At 45.6% G+C, this 15,820-nt stretch overlaps 1 protein-coding gene across 4 annotated transcripts in view; it reads right to left on the bottom strand.

Annotated features, from left to right (window-relative positions):
* Positions 1–2,373: 2,373 nt before the first annotated feature.
* The window catches only part of RUFY2 (RUN and FYVE domain containing 2), a 146,770-nt gene continuing 133,323 nt past the window's right edge, over positions 2,374–15,820 (bottom strand). For 3 of the 4 annotated variants that reach the window (XM_063961579.1, XM_063961578.1, XM_063961580.1), the window contains exon 14: positions 2,374–2,639. In XM_063961579.1, the coding sequence (XP_063817649.1) occupies positions 2,537–2,639 (103 nt within the window). In that variant the 3' untranslated portion in view covers positions 2,374–2,536. The remainder of the gene's footprint in view (positions 2,640–15,820) is intronic. The other variant, XM_063961581.1, reaches the window with a different exon arrangement.

Below are 15,820 nucleotides of genomic sequence, written 5' to 3'. Positions count from 1 at the left end.
ACACTGTTGCTGTGAATAACAATAGAGCATTTTATTACACTGTAAAGGTCCGTACACATTAGACAATGTCGCTCTGTCTAATGTTTCCCCTCCCGGGCCAGCCGGTCGGCGGCCGACTGTACACACTGAGCGATATGACCGCTCATATCGCTCAGTGACATCACGCCTCCGCCAGCCCTACATGCAGGTCGTGGACAACAGTCCAGATCCTGCATGCATGCACTACCGACAGCGACGATCATTGCCGACCCGCGGGGCCGCACATCTGCCGTTTCTGGCGGCATACACACTTGCCGATAAAATGAGCGACGTCGCTCGGGGAGGGGGAAAATGAGCGACGTCGCTCATTTTATCGGCAAGTGTGTATGGGCCTTAAGACAGAATAAGTAGAGCTGTGTCTGACTTTGTTCATATTTCACCTCACTCTGAATTCAGAAGCAGCGCGCAAAGTTGGACTGAATCAGAAGCGCTTATATACCAGCACTATCATTGAAAGTATCATTTGAAATGATCAATGTGTTGTATAATAGCAAGTATCATTTTGAGATATGTTCCTTAATTATAAATCTGCCACATTCCCCATCAGCATGTTCTTGGATGGTGTGTGACATCTGAGTCTTTTGGACTAACCTGTAAATGTGAGCATTGAAATGGTTATTGGAAATGATTATTTAAGTAAGGGTTAAAGAGTCTGACTTCTTTAACCCTTACAGTAGAAGGTTTATAAGTAATAAATGTCATAGTGTTGTGATTTCGGCAATATGATCTGGGTAATGAGTAAAGTACTCAATTTATGACCGACTCGCTTAGTTCTGCTCTCTTAAGCTGGCCATACACTTACCCGACTTGTTGGAGGGAAGAGGTTGAATACGATCACCCTTGAACCGCCTGGCAGCTTCCCGGTGGTAGGATTGCATATGATACATTGTATGCAGTCCTTTTGCATACAATGTATTGTATGTGACCCCAGCCAAGGCTGCTGGTATGATATACAGTATCTTTAGTGCAGTATGTCCGATCTAGGGGCTCCGATCCTCACTAGGCCGCGCATCGGATCGGAAGTAAAACATATGCGATTTGCCAGTTTTCATCCGATTTATCAGCACAAAATGATGGAATCGGATGAAATCGGCCAAAATCGCACTAGTGTGTGTGTACCTTCAGGCTAATGAGCAGACCTATTTTAGCTTTGCTTTCCCGATTTGGCTTTAGTATGCCATGGGAAATCGAACACATGAAAGTGATGATAAACTTCATGTGTAACGGTATAGTTTATTGATTTGAATTAAAGGTACATTTACAGCAATGGTATGTGTAATAAAATGGTTATACAATGATCAGAACTATTAATCACTTAAAGTGCTTCCTAGCTTTTCGGTACCCTGGCATAACTGGTGTGGTGTACCAGTCTAGCGGACCGTTCTGAAAGCTGACCACTTATCCAGCCTACATAGGGTGCCCTTAAAAAAAAAACAATCTATCTCCATTAATAAATAGGGTTAATTTAAAAATTATATTATATTACAGTGAATGTTTAACTTCAAATATCTGTACATACATGAATTTGCATTTAGCAATAAAGTAATGCTCTGGTTGGAAGTTAACTTATCTACAGAGGAAAACAAAATGAAAATGTTCTGCAGGCTACATCGATAAGTAATGCTGAGTACACACTAGACGATATAGTGGACAATGTACTCCATTCCGACACATCGTCCACGATATTGTCTAATGTGTATGCACTATTTAGCTGACTATGTGGCGTCGGCAACATCGCCCGTCGGCCATGCATGCATGTCTGACGGGTTATATCGCCGTCGAGGGCACTGCTGCCGTATGTACCTGCCGATTCCTGCCCCACTGCTGAGGACATCACTGGGTACACACGTCATGTAGTGTGTACCCAGCTTAAGATTTCATGAGTGACAATGCAGTATGTGGAAGAGTTCAGTAGATAAAGAACTGTCGAGTTCTAATGTAGAAATGTAGAGTGTACATGGCTATATTGCAGGGATTAGCTGCTGGGGCTGTTAGTACTGTTCATTTCATCTCATGCAACGCCATGTACTTACCAGCATGCCTTGCATGTTTTTCTAAGGGGGCCTGTGCTCTGGGTCCATGTCATATTTTAAGTCTATAAAGTATAGATGTATGTAAGACTTACAACTGCAATAATTAAAATTTCACTTCAGTTGGCTAAATATTTGATCTTGTCACTAGAGCAAATCTTTCTTTTCCTATGAAGTGGTGTAGCTAGGGCAAAAATTGATTTAAAAGTAAAAAAAAAACACAAGTCCAAACAATATGAAAATACTCTTTACTATTGTGTGAGTATTAAATAACAATTAATTCATTAATACATTATACATCATAAACATGTACAGATTTCTAACATTCATATGTAACAGGTACTTTTTATTTTAAAATAATGTATTACAAACTTATAAGTATAACAAACATTGTTCTACCTGTTATTTACTATAAAGATCAATAAAATGTCTATTTTATTAAGTATATAAATGTTATTTATACAATGCTAGAATGATATATCTTTAATTAGTTTATATTGTGGGGCAGATTCTGCACCCTTCATGTAGGGTATATCAATGTTTCTAGGCTGGTTTAAAGCCTCTTTATCACTTTTGTAGATGAAATGCATCAAGTGTGGGAGGTGGGGAAAAAAGAAAGAAAAAACAAGTATTACTGTAATGTAGATTTATGACAACTTTATAATATACACACATACATATAATGTTTATATTTATCTATACAGCACCAGGCATATTCAGTAGCTCTACAAAATTAGGAACAGTGCAGCTAGCAACGTACACATATAACATCTATAACTTCTAAACAATTCTGATTGTTTCATGTTTGCATTGCTTTGTTCTTGTCAAGAATACATTTGTTATTTTATAACTTTAAGTTCCACAGATAATTAAAATTATGTTCAACCTACTGTAGGACAAAAATGTCCCAAATCATTCATATAGGGAGGAAACAGAGGCTGCTTTGATGAAGCTATATTCCCTTGGGAAACTAAATGGTATATGCACAAAGGAACCCTTGTTCACTGGAAACCATGTGCCATTATGACAACGAAAATCTACAGTATTATGGACAGTGAAAGAAAGGTACAGCATGACACCCAAGTATATTGCTTAGATTTCTTCGCAAGCTAAGTATCAAGAGGCAGACATAATGCTGGCAGTGTATGGAGCACTCTTGCTTTTAGAAACAATATTATGAAAAGTAGGACAAAGCGCCTAACTGTCCCTTTACTAGTCTCAAAGCATTATCCAAGAGGAAGGTGTACCAGACAGCATAGCTAAAGTCAATGGGCCTATTACAGACCTGATCACTAGCAAGCGATTTTTGCACTGCTGCGATCAGATAGTTGTCGCCTACAGGGGGAGCGTATTTTAGCTGTACAAGTGTGCAAAGACATGTGTAGCAGAGAAGTACAAACTGATCCTGTGCAGTCTCTGTGCAGCCCAGGACTTACTCAGCTGCTGCGATCACATCAGCCTGTCCGGGACCGGAACTGACGTCGGGAACCCTCCCTGCAAATGCTTGGACACGCCTGCGTTTTTCCAACCACTCCCTGAAAACGGTCATTTGCCACCCACAAACGCCCTCTTCCTGTTAATCTTGCGAATGCCCGTGCAAATGGATTCTCTGCACAAACACATCGCTGAGCGGCAATCCGCTTTGTACCCGTGCGACGCGACCTGATCGCCCGCTGTGCGTAAATGCAGCCTAGCGATCAGGTCTGAATTACCTCCAATATCCCATAGCAGAGGATACAAACAGAATTAACACCAATTTTATATACATGTTTGACACCTGACAAAGAATGTGAACTTTAAAAAAAATAAAATAAAATAGGATTTTAATACCTACCGGTAAATCCTTTTCTCTTAGTCCGTAGAGGATGCTGGGGATGCTTCAAGAACCATGGGGTATAGACGGGATCCGCAGGAGACATGGGCACACTATAAGACTTTGAATGGGTGTGAACTGGCTCCTCCCTCTATGCCCCTCCTCCAGACTCCAGTTATAGGAACTGTGCCCAGGGAGACGGACATTTAGAGGAAAAGGATTTATTTAATTATTTTAAAACTAAGGTGAGATACATACCAGCTCACACCTCAAACACGCCGTACAACATGGCATTCAACAACAATGCATGCAACGGCATGACCAACAACAGTCACAGATTGACTGAACTCAACGCAACATGAGCGTAACCATAACCAAACTGCAGATACAGCCCGCACTGGGACGGGCGCCCAGCATCCTCTACGGACTAAGGGAAAAGGATTTACCGGTAGGTATTAAAATCCTATTTTCTCATACGTCCTAGAGGATGCTGGGGATGCTTCAAGATCCACAGGGTTTATACCAAAGCTCTAGAACGGGCGGGAGAGTGCGGATGACTCTGCAGCACCGATTGACCAAACAAGAGGTCCTCCTCAGCCACGGTATCAAACTTGTAAAACTTCGCAAAGGTGTTTGATCCGAACCAAGTAGCAGCTCGGCAAAGTTGTAACGCCTAGACCCCTCGGGCAGCCGCCCAGGATGAGCCCACCTTTCTGGTAGAATGGGCTTTCACCGATTTCGGTAACGGCAATCCTGCCGTAGAATGAGCCTGCTGAATCGTATTACAGATCCAGCGCGCAATAGTCTGCTTAAAAGCAGGAGCCCCAATCTTGTTGGGAGCCCATAGGACAAACAGAGCCTCTGTTTTCCTAATCTGAGCCGTTCTGGCGACATAGATCTTCAAAGCTTTGACCACATCGAGAGACTTCGATTCCGCCAAGGCGTCATTAGCCACTGGCACCACAATAGGCTGGTTCACGTGAAATGATGAAACCACTTTTGGCAGAAATTGCTGGTGAGTTCTCAACTCCGCTCTATCAGCATGGAAGATTAAATAGGTGCTTTTGTGAGACAAAGCCTCCAACTCAGACACCCGCCTTGCGGACGCCAAGGCCAACAACATGACTACTTTCCAAGTAAGGAATTTTAACTCAACCTTACGCAAAGGTTCAAACCAATGCGATTGCAAGAACTGCAATACCACATTAAGATCCCACGGTGCCACAGGAGGCACAAATGGAGATTGGATGTGTAGTACGCCTTTCACGAAGGTCTGAACTTCTGGAAGGGAAGCCAATTCTTTCTGAAAAAAGATCGACAAGGCCAAAATCTGTACCTTAATAGAGCCTAACTTTAGGCCCGCATCCACACCTGCTTGCAAAAAATGGAGCAAATGCCCCAGCTGAAATTCTTCCGTAGGAGCCTTCTTGGATTCACACCAAGACACATATTTCCTCCAAATACAGTGGTAATGCTTTGCCGTTACTTCTTTTCTAGCCTGAAGAAGTGTGGGAATAACTTCACTGGGAATACCCTTTCGGGCTAGGATTTGGCGTTCAACCGCCACGCCGTCAAACGCAGCCGCGGTAAGTCTTGATACACGCACGGCCCCTGTTGCAACAGGTCCTCCCAAAGAGGAAGAGGCTAGGGATCTTCTACGAGCAACTCCTGAAGATCCGGATACCAGGCCCTTCTTGGCCAATCCGGAACAATGAGTATCGCCTGAACCCTTGTTCTTCTTATAATCCTTATCACCTTTGGAATGAGTGGAAGTGGAGGGAACACATATACCGACGGAAACACCCACGGTGCCACCAGGGCGTCCACCGCTATCGTTTGAGGGTCCCTTGACCTGGAACAATATCTCTGAAGTTTCTTGTTGTGGCGGGACGCCATCATGTCTTCTTGAGGAATTCCCCAACGACTTGTCACTTCTGCAAAGACCTCTTGATGAAGACCCCACTCTCCTGGATGGAGACCGTGTCTGCTGAGGAAATCTGCTTCCCAGTTGTCCACTCCTGGAATGAAGACTGCTGACAGAGAGCTGGCATGTCTTTCCGCCCAGCGAAGAATCTTCGTGGCCTCGGCCATTGCCGCTCTGCTCCTTGTTCCGCCCTGGCGGTTTATGTACGCCACTGCTGTCACGTTGTCTGACTGAATCAAGACAGGCAGACCTCGAAGAAGATGTTCTGCTTGCAGAATGCCGTTGTAAATGGCCCTTAATTCCAGAATGTTTATGTGCAGACAAGCTTCCTGGCTTGACCACTTTCCCTGAAAATTTCTTCCCTGTGTGACTGCTCCCCAGCCTCGGAGGCTTGCATCTGTGGTCACCAGGATCCAATCCTGAATCCCGAACCTGCTTCCCTCCAGAAGGTGAGAACTGTGCAGCCACCACAGAAGGGAGATTCTGGTCCTGGAAGACAGAATTATTTTCCGGTGCATGTCCAGGTGAGACCCGGACCACTTGTCCAACAGGTCCCACTGAAAAACCCTGGCATGGAACCTGCCATACGGAATGGCCTCGTAGGCCGCCACCATCTTCCCCAGCAACCGAGTGCATTGAAGAACTGACACCTTTGCTGGTTTCAGAATCTGTTTTACCATGTTCTGTATTTCCAGAGCCTTTTCCACTGGAAGAAAAACTCTCCGTAATTCTGTATCCAGAATCATACCCAGGAACGACAGCCTTGTCGTCGGATCAAACTGTGATTTTGGCAAATTTAGGAGCCAACCATGTTGTTGCAGAATCGTCAGTGAAGGGGCAACATTTTTCAGCAATTGCTCCTTGGATCTCGCCTTTATGAGGAGATCGTCCAAGTACGGGATAATTGTGATTCCCTGCTTGCGCAGGAGAACCATCATTTCCGCCATCACCTTGGTGAAAATCGTCGATGCCATGGACAGACCAAACGGCAACGTCTGAAATTGGCAATGACAATCCTGAACAGCAAACCTCAGGAAAGCCTGATGTGGAGGATATATGGGGACGTGTAAGTAGGCATCCTTTATGTCGACCGACACCATAAAATACCCCTCCTCCAGACTGGAGATCACTGCTCGGAGAGATTCCACCTTGAATTTGAATTATTTTAGAAAGAGATTGAGGGATTTTAGGTTCAGAATCGGTCTGACTGAGCCATCCGGCTTTGGGACCACAAACAGGCTCGAATAAAAGCCTTCCCCCTGTTGTGACGGGGGTACCGTGACAATTACTTGATTTTGACACAACTTTAGTATCGCAGCGCATACTACCTCCCTTTCTATAAGAGAAGCTGGCAAGGTCGATTTGAAAAGTCAGTGAGGGGGCACGTCTTGAAACTCTAATCTGTATCCTTGGGTTACTATTTCTACTATCCAAGGATCCAGGTCCGAGTGCACCCAGACCTGACTGAAAAGTCTGAGACGTGCCCCCACCGGTGCGGACTCCTGCAGAGGAGCCCCAGCATCATGTGGTGGATTTGGTAGAAGCCGTAGAGGACTTCTGCTCTTGGGAACTTGCCACAGCTTGTGACCTTTTTCCCCTTCCTCTTCCTCTCGCAGCAAGGAAGGAGGACCCTCGTCCTTTTTTTAATTTATTGGGCCGAAAGGACTGCATCTAATAGTGAGGCGTTTTCTTCTGTTGTGCAGGAACATAAGGTAAAAATGACGACTTACCCGCGGTAGCCGTAGACACCAGGTCAGTGAGGCCGTCACCAAACAGGACACTACCGTTAAACGGTAACGACTCCATCGCCTTCTTAGAGTCAGCATCAGCATTCCATTGATGAATCCACAATGCTCTCCTAGCTGAGACTGCCATGGCATTGGCCCTTGATCCCAAAAGGCCAATATCCCTTACAGCTTCTTTTAAGTAAGCTGCAGCGTCCCTGATATGACCCACAGTCAAAAGCACGTTATCCCTGTCTAGGGTATCTATCTCAGATGACAAGTTATCTGCCCACTTTTCAATAGCGCTACTCACCCATGCCGAAGCAACGGCCGGCCTGAGTAGCGAACCCATAGTGACATAAATGGATTTTAGTGTATTTTCCTGCTTACGATCCGCAGGATCTTTTAGGGCTGCCGTGTCAGGAGACGGAAGCACCATCTTTTTGGATAGACGCGATAAAGCTTTGTCTACCGTGGGGGTTGACTCCCACTTTTCCCTGTCCCCAAACGGAAACGGATATGCCACTGGAATTCTTTTGGGAACCTGTATCTTCTTATCAGGATTTTCTCAAGCCTTTTCAAAAAGCGCGTTCAGTTCATGAGAGGGAGGAAACGTTACCTCAGGTTTCTTTCCTTTATACATACAGACCCTTTGTATCAGGGACAGCAGGGTCCTCTGTTATATGCAACACTTCTTTTATTGCCACAATCATGTACTGAATGCTCTTAGCCAGTTTTGGATTTAATCTGGCATCACTATAGTCGACACTGGAATCAGAGTCCGTGTCGGTATCTGTATCAGCTATCTGGGTAAATGCACGTTTCTGTGAGCCCGAAGGGGTCTGAGCTTGTGACAAAGCATCCTCCATGGATTTCCTCCATGTCTAGCTCTTAGACTCAGATCTATCAAACCTCTTAGTCAACCGAGTCACATTTGCATTTAAAACACTCAACATATTTACCCAATCATCCGTCGGCGGTGCCGACACGGTCACTCTCACAGTATTTTCTGTCCCCACTCCAGCCTCCTCCTGGGAAGAGAACTCAGACATGTCGACACACACGTACCGACAACCACACTGGGGCTATAGGAGACAGACCCACAACAAAGCCTGTATGAGAGACACAGAGGGAGTTCTGCCAGCTCGCAACCCAGCGCCTATCCCGGTACTGAAGCGAGTAAAAAGACTGCCCAGACCTGTTAGCGCTTTTATAAATAAATAATTAGCACCAAATCACTCCCCCCCCCCCCTCCCCGGTTTTGCACCCTGTTACTTGTACAGTAGTGTGGGAGGCCAGGCTCATTGTCTCTGCAACTTTCTGTGAATAGAAAAATGGCGCTGGTCAGAACTGTGAGGGCTAAGCCCCCTTCGTGGCGCGCTTCAGTCCCGCTTGAATTTCATATTTATACTGGAGGGGGTCCCGTAACTAGTGCCTAGGCACTGTTTCCACTTCTGCCAGTGCTATTTGAGGGTCCTATGCTGCCCAGGGCACCCCTCCCCCTGCGCCCTGCAGTGCCGTACATATGTGGGAGCATGGCGCGCTGCGTGGTACCTCAAACGCGTCTTCTGCCGTCACTGAAGTCTTCTGATCTTCCTATACTCACCCAGCTTCTGGCTCTGTGAGGGGGGTGATGGCGCGGCTCCGGGAACAAGCAGCTAGGCGCACCAAGTGATCGAACCCTCTGGAGCTAATGGTGTCCAGTAGCCTAAGAAGCAGAGCCTTTGAACTCAGAGAATTAGGTCTGCTTCTCTCCCCTCAGTCCCACGATGCAGGGAGCCTGTTGCCAGCAGGTCTCCCTGAAAATAATAAGCCTAAGTCTTTTTTCTGAGAAACTCTGGAGAGCTCCTCAGTGTGCATCCAGTCTCACTGGGCACATAATCTAACTGGAGTCTGGAGGAGGGGTATAGAGGGAGGAGCCAGTTCACACCCAATCAAAGTCTTATAGTGTGCCCATGTCTCCTGCGGATCCCGTCTATACCCCATGGTTCTTGAAGCATCCCCACCATCCTCTAGGATGTATGAGAAAAAAACATGAACCTGAAAGCCAAACACCTGTATGAGGAGACAGCAGATATCTGTTTAGTGAGCTGAAGTGCCTCTTTTAGGACAGTGGCTGCTACATACACCCCATGGTGTACCAGTGATTTAGAGAAATGGATTTATTGGATACTACCAAAAATCCTCTTTTCTTTTTCATCCACTAGGGGTCACTGGAGTACTCTAGGGATATGGACGGTTCCACAGGAACTAGGCACTGAATAAATTAAAATTTGAGAGTACTTCCCCCCTCCATATCCCTGAGTACCTCAGTGTTTTTTCGGTGCTCACCGAGCAACTAGGCCTGTGGAGTTTCTCCACAATTATTGGATTTATTTTTGATTTTTCAATGTTCCACATCCCTTCCCCCCTTCCAGAAAGGCGAGGGTCCGGGATAGTGGAAGCTGCTGAAGCAGCTGTGGGTGTCGGACCTCTCTGAAAGAGCTCCCTCACCACCACGTGCAGGACTAAAACCTGCAGTAAAGGCTGGACGGAACTTACAGAGAAGCCCCGTCATAGCCCTCACCACAGGGTCCAGGTATGTTGAACGGGGCGGTCAGCTCACGCTGCTGCCCCGCTGTGTGGGATACTGTGTGTGTGTGGCCGCCGCCCGCTGCCGCTGCCTTCAGCCGCCCGCTGTCGCTTCCAGCGCCGCTGTTTATGCTGTGTCCCCCTGCCGCTCTGAGCCGCGCCGGCCACGTTGATTTATGCATAGACCGCTCCACGGCTCTATGCAGCGCGCTCCCCGGCCCTCGATGCTGCTTCCGGCACCCTCTCCACCATAGCCCGGCTCCGTGTATAGAGAACGGTACACGGAGCACGGGAGGGAGGGGGGGGCACACAAATGAGAGTTATTGTAAAAGGCAGGCTCCATAGCCTAGTGAGTAACTTTGCTGCCACAGTGATGTTCCCTGCACACAGAAATGTCAGGGTCACTGGATAAAATCTCATGTTCAACTCTTGTTGATAAAAGAAGTATGTTTCTAGAATACAGCAGCGCTGCATATGTATTACAATAGGCTATTAAGTCTTTGTTAAACAGGATACATGTTGTATGTCCAGGTTTGAATGCAACATAGTATGTTTATTAAATCTGCTTACATAATTATAAGTCTGCACTTTGTGTTATACTGTGAGCATGAGGACATATTTAACCATGCTTCCTGTTGTTTTTCCTGTTGTATTTCCAGAATTTCCTGTATTACATCTCTCCTCCATTGAAGGCGCAGGGGTGTTAAGGGGAATTTGGGATCAGGCATATTGCTGGCGTGCACTGCACTTGGCCAGATATATATTTATAGAGACACCTTAGTGCTATTTACTGAGTCGCGCAAGTTGTATTTTGTATTGTCTTCTACACTCACTTCTCTTACTATTATTTTTATCATAACTGTTTATAATGATATTATCCCAAAGACTGCAAATCTGAATCATGGCTGTGGTCAGCCAAATACTGGCTTTGTTTACTGTTGTAAAGTAAGATGTGTTATACAATTGGTCAGCACATGGTGATTATAAAACAGTATCTGTGGAGCACTGCAAGCATTGTGAGTTCAGGCTCACCTGCAGCAGCTTTGCTTAATTCACTTAGCCACACCACAATTGGATACGCCATATCTCATCTGATCTTAGAAACTAAGCAGTGTTGGGCCTGGTTAGCCACCTGGGAATACAAGGTGCTGTAGGTATTTTTAAATCTACAGCCACGCCACACTGGATACGAGACCCATTAACTAAGCTGCGGTTAAGCAGCAGACTTCTCAGGTTTTTAAGCCTGTGAGTGGTCACATTTAGTTTCAGACTTCTAAGAATTATTATACCTCTGAATCAGGATATATCTGGATATATGTATGTGTGTATGTATGTGTATGTGTATATGTATGTGTGTATGTATGCATATATGACATATATATATTTATAAGGTCTGAGTATGTGTGAATATACATTGTTGTATATGTGTGTGTGTGTGTATATATATATGTATGTGTGTATATATATATATATATATATATATATATATATATAATATGCTGACATTAAAAATCTATTTTGCAATAAGCAAGACTACATCGGCACACAGTGCTTATTAAACAGTATCTGTTGAGCACTGCAAACATTGTGAGTTCAGGCCTCACCTCCCCAGATCCCCAGTGGCCTAATGGATAGGACACTGCCCTCCTAAACCAGGGATTGTGGGTTCAGGTACCATCTGGATTGCAAGGCACTACAGCAACCATTTCATCACCAGAGTTGATGTTTAAATAGCAGCTTTGCTTATTATTTAAACAGGTGGCTCTGTAGCCAAGTGGTTAGGCTTCCTGCCCACAGTGAACATTGTGATTGCATGGACACTGGTTCAGATCCTGGTTTAACAGGTGTAATATATATAATAAAAAAAAAAAAAAACATGGTAGGACACCATTTTTAATGTTACTTCCTGGGTCTTTGCTGGAAGTTGCTGCCCTACAACACTCAGCCTCTGGGGGAGCGGGGGCTTGTTAGGAATTTAATTTATTAATTATTTTTGACAGCATGTCTCTACAGGAAGATTCACTATTGCTGGAAACCACATGCACGATAATGCAGGTTTATACACAGATTACTTCCGTGGTGTACTTACTGGTCGGGGTACATGATCACTAAGTCTAATGCATAATCAAACAAGCAGCTTCGCTGCAGAGTTGGTCACACAGTGTGTCGGACAAATTCGACTGCACAGACAGACCCTTACCGGTCCTCTTTGAGGGGAATGCGGGCGCATGTACTGCCTGAGAAGGGAAAATTTACTGTTTCAGCTAGATTGTTGCGGTCGATTCGCCGCCAGCCCTCATAGCACCAGGCCAGTACGTCAGGTTCTCAGCGAAGGCTGAACAATTTCCAATGAGAGACAATTGCAATTATTGGGCGTTTAACTACCTATCGGAGTGTACCCTACACAGCAGTAGGGCTGTTGCTTCGCCCTGCTTTGGTAAGGGTTTGAGGTAACAAGGCTGTAGTGGCAGGGCGCTCCAGTTCAGGTTTGCCCTAAATAAAGACCACCTTACACTTCTTGCTGCCTACAGCATCTGTGAAGTTGGCAGTTGGTTCTTGCGTTTCAGCTTCGCTAGTGGCGCACAACGTCCACTTTGGCTACGTTCCAAACGAGAGTAGATCGCAGACCAAGTGGGGGGGGGGGGGAATCTGATTTCCTACCATTGTCTACGCGAATTCCTGAATGATTCCGTCTCAACGATTTCAATTCCTAGGTATGATTCTCGATACGGTAAATCAAAGAATTTACCTACCCGAACTGAAGTACAGGTCATTCGTCATCTGGTACAATTAGTGCTCAAGCCTCGCACAGTCTCGGTTCATTTGTACATTCGCCTATTAGACACAATGGTGGCGGCTTTCGAAGCTCTTCAGTTCGGAAGACTTTACTCACGTCCTTTTTAACTGGATGTGCTCGCAATGGTTGGCTGTGGCCTAACGAGTACAGTGTCTGCCTGCAATGCATGCCAAAAACAATGGTCGGGCTCGCTTCTGCAGATTCACCGCAGGGTGAGGTGGTCTCCAAGGGCCAGGGTGTCTCTACTCTGGTGGCTCAAGGTACAGAATCTAACCGCAGGGAAACGGTTCGGCGCCTGGAATTGGATAATTCTCACGGCGGACGCGAGTCTCAGAGGTTGGGGAGCTGTAGTTCAAAATTTTCAGCTCCAGGGTCTCTGGGCGGATCACGAAAGAGTGCTGTCTATAAATGTCCTGGAACTCCGGGCAATTTACAATGCGCTACGACAAGCAGTGCACATGCTGCAGGCTCAGGCTGTTCAGGTGCAGTCAGACAATGCGACGGTGGTCGCATACGTCAACAAACAAGGAGGAACGAAAAGCCGCATGGCAATGCGGGAAGTAGCTCGAGTCCTCAATTGGGCCGAGGTGATTTTGTCAGCAGTATTCATTCCGGGAGTGGACAACTGGGAGGCGGATTATCTCAGTTGCCGGGATTTTTATCCAGGATGTGCATTAAATCCAGAAGTGTTTCACATGCTGGTCCAGAAGTAGGGTTACCCGCAAGTGGACCTGATGGCATCTCGCCACAATTATCAAACGCCCCAGTACGTGTCCAGAACGAGAGATCCAAAGGCAGTGGCGATGGATGCTCTCACAATCACGTGGCCATACAGTCTCCTGTATTTGTTTCCACCGTGTTCCCCTGCTCCCTGTTGCTAAAACGGATCAAAAGAGAGTCCGTCACAGTCATACTAGTGGCGCCTCATTGGCCTCAGAGAGCTTAGTTTTCGGATCTCCGCGGTCTACTCGCGGACGTTCCTTGGCCGTTCCCACTGCGTCCGGACCTGTTACAACAGGGTCCGTTCTTTTTCTCCGATTTAGCGCGGCTGCATTTGACGGAGTGGCTGTTGAGACAGCCCTCTTAAAAAGAGAGGGCATTCCAGAATAGGTTATACCAACCATGTTACGAGCTAGGAAGCCGGTTACGGCAGATCATTATTACAGAATTTGGCGTGCCTATATAGGTTGGTGTGAAGTTCGGAAGTTTCCGACATCATCTTTCAAGTTATCCCTTCTTTTGTTATGTCTACAGATGGGGTTAGATGGAGGTCGGCGTTTATCCACACTAAAGGTGCAGATATTTGTGTTGTCAATTTATTTTCAAAGAAGATTGGCTCTATTGCCGTCGGTACACACCTTTATGCAGGGTGTCCTCAAAGTACAGCCTCCATTTCACTCCACTTACTGCGCCATGGGACTTGAATCTGGTTTTAGATTTCTTATAGTCTTTTTGTTTCGAACCCTTACAACAAGTGGATATTAAGGTTCTCACTTGGGAAACAATTTCTCTCCTAGCCTTAGCTTTGGCAGGGCGGGTTTCAGTTTTGGGTGCCTTGTCATGCAAGCCACCGTATTTAGTGTTTCATAATGACAGAGCGGAACTTTAGACGAATCCCGCTTTCCTGCCAAAAGTAGGGTCCTCTTTTCACATCAATCATCCAATAGTAGTTCCTGTGTTAACAGGAGATTCTGGAATTTTGGTTGTGGTACGCGAATTACGCGTTTATGTATTCCGAACGTCTGCAGTTCCTAAGACGGATACATTGTTATTCTCTATGATGCGGCCAAGATGGGTTGGCCACCTTCTAAGCAGACCTTATCCAGATGGATAAAACTGACCATACGTCAGGCTTACCTTCATGTTAGGTTACAGCCGCCTACATCAGTAATAGCTCATTCCACACGTTCTTCGGGAATGTCATGGGCAGCTGGTCGTGGAGTTCTACGACACAGCTTTGCAGTGCGGCTACATGGTCTTCAGTGCATATGTTTGTGCGCTTTTACAGGTTTGATACTTTTGCGGCATCAGCATCTAGCTTTGGTCGTCTAGTGTTACAGGTGCCAAACAGCTCTCCCGCCCAGGGGGGAAACTTTGGTACGTCCCTAGAGTACTCCAGTTACCCTTAGTGGGTGAAAAAGAAAATAGGATTTTGGTACTTACCAGGTAAATCCTTTTCTTTGAATCCATAGGGGGCACTGGACGCCCACCCAGAGCAGTTTTACCTGGCTTGTGGTAAGTTAAGGGGATCTTATGGTAACCGACTGGTTCAAATTAGCAAGTTTATCGGGTTGGTGTCAACTGATAGTTGTCAGTAACGTTATGTGTCAACTTTATTGTTGTCCGTTTGTTATATGTAATTCTCCATTAACCTCTATAGCTCCTGTTCGGCTCAGTAAAAAAACACTGAGGTACTCTGGGATATGGAGGGGGGAAGTACTCTCAAATTTTAATTTATTCAGTGCCTAGTTCCTGTGGAACCGTCCATATCCCTAGAGTACTCCAGTGCCCCCTATGGATTCAAAGAAAAGGATTTACCTGGTAAGTACCAAAATCCTATTTTCTAACTAAAAGGAAAGAAGAGCTTTTACTAAGAGTTAGTAAGCATCTTAATGTTATTAAAAAGCATACTCAAAGTACATAGCAATTGTAGGGATAATATGGTAGCAGTATGTGTTACACTAGTGCTCCTTGTAAGTCCGGAGCACCAGAATAAAATGCCCTTCAGAGTGTTCATTGGGCTGTACATACATTGCTGTAGTGTTCTGTATTATAGGTAAAACACTGAAACCGCAAAATAGGCACCAGTTTCTACAATACGTAGTGTACAATACTAACACAAAAGGCACTGGCAGCATTTTACTGCTACTATTATTGTAAAGTACTGTATGCTATTGGAAAGGTTAAACATATAGTGAGTCA

This window comes from Pseudophryne corroboree, chromosome 3, assembly GCF_028390025.1.
Source record: "Pseudophryne corroboree isolate aPseCor3 chromosome 3, aPseCor3.hap2, whole genome shotgun sequence".
NCBI classification, from domain to species: domain Eukaryota; kingdom Metazoa; phylum Chordata; class Amphibia; order Anura; family Myobatrachidae; genus Pseudophryne; species Pseudophryne corroboree.
The sequence above is the reverse complement of the archived record's forward strand: the minus strand, read 5'-3'. Positions and strand labels throughout refer to the sequence as shown.